Here is a 6,537-nt window from a genome sequence, read left to right as displayed (position 1 = left end):
AGCAGAATTAGGGGTGGGGAAAAACAGCAGGAGGGCTAGCTCAGCAGAGCAACTTCCCCATGGGAGCCTGAATGTCATACCTTTCAGTCAGATTACTATGACATAGTTATAGTTCTTAAGTTTTTCTACTTTAGCTTTGTTCTAAGCAAACACTCCCATGAAATCAGGGATTCTATGGGCTAATTATATATTTTTTCCAATATACATTAAAATAATCACTCAACTATTAAAAATTGTCCATGTGCCATTTAAAATAATTTCACATATATCGGTGACTTGGGGAAATGATACCATAAGAAACTGAAACAGATCACCCCACAAAATGAGAATGAGTAAGTTCCAGCTCAGGCAGATACATAATTGTTTGATCAAAGACAAACATGACCCACGAAAATTGACATTAAATTAAAAAAATTAGAGAGGATTACATGTTACTATTTTTTTTTCCCAATGGTGTAATCCACAGGGAGGATGGTAGCAGAAAATTTATGAAGCAAGAACTGAAAATCATATTACATTAAAATGGGGTCTCCTGGGGGTGCCTGGGTGGCTCAGTCCGGTAAGCATCTGCCTTTGGCTCAGGTCATGATCTCAGGGTCCTGAGATTGAGCCCCGCATCTGGCTTCCTGCTCAGCGGGGAGCCTGCTTCTCCCTCTCCTTCTGCCCCTCTCCCTTGCTTGTGCTCTCTCTGTCAGATAAATAAAATTTTTAAAAAATAATAAAAATAAGATAAAATGGGGTCTCCTAATTCTTCCTGTCATGCCAGCATTGTGGGATGATTCAAATGACTATTATTCTCGATTCTGAACCTTCATGTGTTTATGTGCCAACTGCTGTTCTCTGAGTCTTTGAGGCAGAAGTTTGCTCTACCTCACCCTTGGTAACAACAGCTGCTGCCCATTTTTTTTTCCTCTCCCCTTCTTCTTTGTCTAGCTCCCAGAGCCCACGGGGGAGATGCCAGAGAGGGATGCCAGCTTAGAGTGCGGTCACAGAACCATAGCAGGATGGTGGTTAGACTGTTTTTGGTTGCTAATAGTGGTCTCTTTAGGGCTGTTTCCATTTGAGATTTAGATATCAGTTTGAAAGAGAAGATAATCTCCTTTCATCCTGACAGCCCACACTGGAATGTCCTTGTCACTTGGTTTCCCCACTCACTGTACAAAGAGGGAGAGCTCTGGAAGCCAGGCAGGCCATAGAAGTAAAAATCAGTGGTACCAGAGCTGGAAAATGCCCTCTTGTTATCAACGACCTTTTTTTTGCCAAAAAGGACCTACTGAGTTGAAGGTGAGGCTGTCGTTTCTCACGATTTCTTAGTCACTGTTCTGAAGTTCAGCTTCTATCTCTTGACTTGCCTTCCCAGCTTATGCCAAACACAGATCTGTTCTGGGAGGAACGGAAAGAACACTCAGTCAGGAGCTGGGTTCTGACTTTGCTCTGCTACCAGCTCGCACTGGGATATTGGCTTCTAAGTTCTTCGGGCCTTGGTTTCCCCCTCTTTCAATTAAAGGAATTTTTTCATACTGAGCTCCATAGAACCGTAGGATCCCTGGATTTTCCCCAGACTTAATTCATTTATTTTTAAAGATTTTATTTATGTATTGATGTATGTATTTATTTATTGAGTGTGTGAGTGGGGGGAGGGGCAGAGGGAGAGAGAACTCCAAGCAGACTCAGCGCTGAGCAAGGAGCCCAATGTGGGCTTGATCTCATGACCCCAAGATCGTGACCCAAGCTGAAATCAAGAGTTGGATGCTCAACCAACTAAGCCACCCAGGTGCACCTCCCCAGACTTAATTTAACGAGGGATTTACAGGTTTAATGAGGGGTAAAAGATAGGATGGGAGTCTGGGATTAGCCTCCTCCCTGTAACACACACACACACACACACACACACACACACACACACACACACTACCCAACTCTGGGGTGCCTGGGTGGCTGAGATGGTTAAGCACTGCCTTCTGCTCAGGTCATGATCCCGGGGTCCTGGGATCGAGCCCCACATCGGGCTCCCTGCTCAGCGGGGAGTCTGCTTCTCCCTCTCCCTCTGCCCCTCCCCTCTTACCCACTTGTGTGCTCTCTCTCTCTTACTCTGCGCTCTCAAATAAATAAAATCTTTAAAAACAAAACAAAACAAAACAAAACACCCAACTCCCTCCAGCAACCAAACCAGCTTGGCTTGGAAATTTTACTTTATATCTTGGAATTCTAGGAATGGTTTTGTTTGGTATGGGGAGAGAACTCACTGCTGATTTTTTTTTTTTAATCCATAGGACTTAAAAAGGTCTTTAAAGAGGCTCTCTGCTCCTCCCCGTTCGACAGACAGCCGCGAATTCTGGTGCAGTGCCAGCCGCGTCCCTGAGACACGGTGGTGAAGGTCGGAGTGAACGGATTTGGCAGTATTGGGCGCCTGGTCACCAGGGCTGCTTTTAACTCTGGCAAAGTGGATATTGTCGCCATCCATGATCCCTTCATTGACCTCAACTACATGGTCTACATGTTCCAGTATGATTCCACCCATGGCAAATTCCACGGTACAGTCAAGGCTGAGAACAGGAAGCTTGTCATAAATGGAAAGTCCATCTCCATCTTCCAGGAGCGAGATCCCGCCAACATCAAGTGGGGTGATGCTGGTGCTGAGTATGTTGTGGAGTCCACTGGGGTCTTCACCACCATGGAGAAGGCTGGGGCCCACTTGAAGGGCGGGGCCAAGAGGGTCATCATCTCTGCTCCCTCTGCCGACGCCCCCATGTTCGTGATGGGTGTGAGCCACGAGAAGTATGACAACTCCCTCAAGATTGTCAGCAACGCCTCCTGCACCACCAACTGCTTGGCTCCTCTGGCCAAGGTCATCCATGACAACTTCGGCATCGTGGAGGGACTCATGACCACCGTCCATGCCATCACTGCCACCCAGAAGACCGTGGACGGTCCCTCTGGGAAGCTGTGGCGCGCCGGCCAAGGGGCTGCCCAGAACATCATCCCTGCTTCCACTGGTGCTGCCAAGGCTGTGGGCAAGGTCATCCCTGAGCTGAACGGGAAGCTCACTGGCATGGCCTTCCGTGTCCCCACCCCCAACGTGTCCGTCGTGGATCTGACCTGCCGCCTGCAGAAAGCTGCCAAATATGACGACATCAAGAAGGTGGTGAAGCAGGCGTCAGAGGGCCCCCTCAAGGGCATCCTGGGGTACACTGAGGACCAGGTCGTCTCCTGCGACTTCAACAGTGACACCCACTCCTCCACCTTCGATGCCGGGGCTGGCATTGCTCTCAACGACTAGCATCAGTTGGATGCTAGATAGGATATCTAGCATCATAGGCAGCCCCTAAGTTGGCTGTTTGTATTTCCACCAATAGAAAATGTCAAGCTCATTTCCTGGTATGACAATGAATTCGGCTACAGCAACCGGGTGGTGGACCTTATGGTCCACATGGCCTCCAAGGAGTAAGAGCCCCCTGGACCACCAGCCCCAGCGAGAGCAAGAGGAAGAGAGAGGCCCTCAGCTGCTGGGGAGTCCCTGCCCCAACTTATCCCACAAAACACTGAGAATCTCCCGACCTCCACCGTTTCCATCCCAGACCCCCTGAAGAAGGGGAGGGGCTTGGGGAGCCCTACCTTGTCATGTACCATCAATAAAGTATACTGTACCCAGCCAAAAAAAAAAAAAAAAAAAGGTCTTTAAAGAGTCCCTTTGATCTCTGGTGTCTATGATTCCAGAAACCCTGGATAGATTCTATGGCAGAAATCCTTCTTCGCGGGATTTTTTTTTTCTTTTGGTCCCATGCCATATTCGATTTTTATTAAGCTGAGGAGAAAAGATTCACTTCTGGGAAGAATGTTGTATTTAGAGCCAGAGGCAAGAGTGGGTGACATGGGCATTGTGACCCTCAGTGATCACCAGGGAGTCAACTCAAGAGTCACTTAAGCCTACTCATCAGAGGACAATGGTCCATCCGATTCTGCTCAGTCTCCAGCAGAGTTACTGCTATCCCTCCGTGTTACCCCCATCACAGCGATGTCCCTGATGAACCCCCTCAAGTTGTGGTGTGGACAAAGGCGACAGACGGTGAGCAGTGGACCGCCAGCGCATTTAAAAAGGTACAGTTCCACTCTGAGAAGCATCCTATCGTCTCAAAACAAGATAAGATAATCCCTCTGAGTTCTTTCTTTCTGTCCCAGTACACCGTGCTATCACTCTAGCAACGAGGGCAGCAAACAAGGGAGACCTCCTCCCAGGTTGGGCAGCCTTGATCACGTTCAGCCACAGTAACATGCTAACCAGAGAGGGTGAGGCACCTGTGAGGTGGCAGAAGCGGACAAAGTTCTTTGGCCAGAGGGAATGAAGGACTGAAGGAATGAATGACTTCCATGAATTGAAGGATCGGTAGGGTATCCTTCCCATTCATGTACAGAAATCAGGACAGTAGAGTGCGAAGAAATATCTGCTATCTCTGGACACGTTGGAAAGACACAAATGGCACCTGCCCCAGAGCGGGGAAGTGCTCTGTCCTCCCCATCAAACACCTTCTCTGCAGAACACAGCCCAATAGCCACAAGCACTGACCTGACTTCTGGGCTAACTGGTGCCCACACCACTCTGATCATGTCCTGGTCAGTAGGACATCTAGCATCATAGGCAGCCCCTAAGTTGGCTGTTTGTATTTCCACCAATAGAAAAAAATATAGATAGCTACCACCCATATGTTAAAAAACCCTGCTTATATATAATTAAAACTTTATGATGCCATAAACTTTGCCCAAATTTCAGGGAACTCTATTAAGAAACTAAACATATGATTAAATAAATTGCAGAAAGAAAGCCTACTTTGGAAAAACCCAATACAACAAATGAATTCATTGATTCCCTTATTCATCAGACATCTTTCGGCCCCTCTTAGGTGCCAGACATTGTGTGAGAAGTTGCAGGAAATCCAGACAGGACAGCTCCCATCCTGACACACCTACACACGAAAAATATCGAACTAATAAGAATGATGTCATGACAGATACAAACCAAGCACTATGGAAATTGAGAATGGGGAGGTCGTCTGTCCCGAGGATGGGTAGGATTTTTACAGGTAGACATGGAGGATAGTATATTAGGGAGAAGACAAGTCTCACAACCTTGGGAGTTGCCTACATTTACTTGACCATTTAGGAAAATCGTGGATCCAGTTGGACTACAGGGCAGGGTGGGAGCGGAAGGCTGAGGGAAGGAGCAGAAGACAAAGGCTGAGTACTTCGGGCTTAATTCTCAAAGCAATGGAGAGCGATCCAAAATGAATAGTTATGTGATCAGGGTATTAGGAAATTTGACCTGGTTCTTGGTGTGAGTGGGTTGGGGGAAGGAGAGAAGCAAAGAAGTTGGTAAGGCCATTTTAGAGGACCCTGCAGGAGTCTTGCCAGGGAGGTCTGGATCAGCAGTGGGCCATGGAAACAGACAAGAGGCAAGGGATAGAGGAGCCAATTCTCAGGCTGAATCCTCAGGACTTGGTTGGGGACTGGCTGGAGGAAGCAAGTAATGAGAGGTGACGGAACTCCTCACCAGGCTCTGGGGAGAAGGAAGCTGATGTATTTCGCACAGAGAAGTCAGGAAGAAACATATCTTGGGAAGATAAACTTGTTTGATTTGGGGGAGTTTCTTAGGGAAAGAGAAGGAGTGAACTGACCTGCCTTCTATTAATTCTCTTATCAAACTGAATTGCACAGCCGTTATCAGTAGAATAGAGCCTGAAGGGAAATGTGACTGAGGTCGGGGTGAGGGAAATCTGTGCACCCACTGAAGGAATGAAAAACGCTTTACAGGGACAGTCTACAGTCTATTCTGCGTGATTTATCCAGATAAGAAAGTACAGATTCACTTAATTAGCTTTTTCCATTTTATTAATAACTTTATTTTTTTATTTTACTGAGGTATAATTGATGGATACAATTGTAATATATTTAAAGTGTACTATATGGGGGCACCTGGGTGGCTCAGTTGGTTGAGTGTCCGATTCTTGATTTCGGCTCGGGTCATGATCTCTGGGTCATGAGATCAAGCCCCATGCACAGCGGGGAGTCTGCTTGAGATTCTCTCTTCCTCTGTCCCTCCCTCTGCTGTCTCTCTCTCTCTGTGTCTCTCGAATAAATAAGTAAATAAATCTTTAAAAAAAAAAAACCTCCATGTGAGTCATTTTAAAGTTGGTTTTAATGCTGCATGAAAATCTAGTTCTACTTATTTTGCTATGCCTTTTCTTCCTCCAAGATAGAAACTTGTCTGTATATTTTATTCAGCCATTATTTGAAAGAACTTCCAGATTCTTTTTCCATCTACAATATTTTAAGATCAATGCAATTCAACTACTTTGGATTCTGGCGTGCTCTTTCTTGACCCATACCAGACACTGGCAGGAATTTGCAGTGGTTTCAACTGGGAGAAAATAATTTGCCTTTCTTTTTCTTTCTTTCTTCCTTCCTTCCTTCCTTCCTTCCTTCCTTCCTTCCTTCCTTCCTTCCTTCCTTTCTTTCTTTCTTTCTTTCTTTCTTTCTTTCTTT

At 46.4% G+C, this 6,537-nt stretch overlaps 1 protein-coding gene across 1 annotated transcript; it reads left to right on the top strand.

The window, feature by feature from the left end:
* Positions 1 to 2,329: 2,329 nt before the first annotated feature.
* LOC112815030 (glyceraldehyde-3-phosphate dehydrogenase-like) lies at positions 2,330 to 3,296 on the top strand. The gene has a single exon (XM_073878546.1). The coding sequence runs from the start codon at positions 2,489 to 2,491 to the stop codon at positions 3,278 to 3,280; it is 792 nt and encodes a 263-aa protein (XP_073734647.1). The 5' UTR covers positions 2,330 to 2,488; the 3' UTR covers positions 3,281 to 3,296.
* Positions 3,297 to 6,537: the final 3,241 nt, after the last annotated feature.

The sequence above is a fragment of the Callorhinus ursinus genome, unplaced genomic scaffold (genome assembly GCF_003265705.2).
Source record: "Callorhinus ursinus isolate GAN/ISIS: 27379988/994484 unplaced genomic scaffold, GSC_fseal_2.0 scaffold30, whole genome shotgun sequence".
Classification (NCBI taxonomy): Eukaryota; Metazoa; Chordata; class Mammalia; order Carnivora; family Otariidae; genus Callorhinus; species Callorhinus ursinus.
The sequence above is the reverse complement of the archived record's forward strand: the minus strand, read 5'-3'. Positions and strand labels throughout refer to the sequence as shown.

Excerpts from the sequence above, each read along its gene's own strand:
- LOC112815030 (XM_073878546.1), top strand. The coding sequence starts at position 2,489 with ATGGTCTACATGTTCCAGTATGATTCCACCCATGGCAAATTCCACGGT.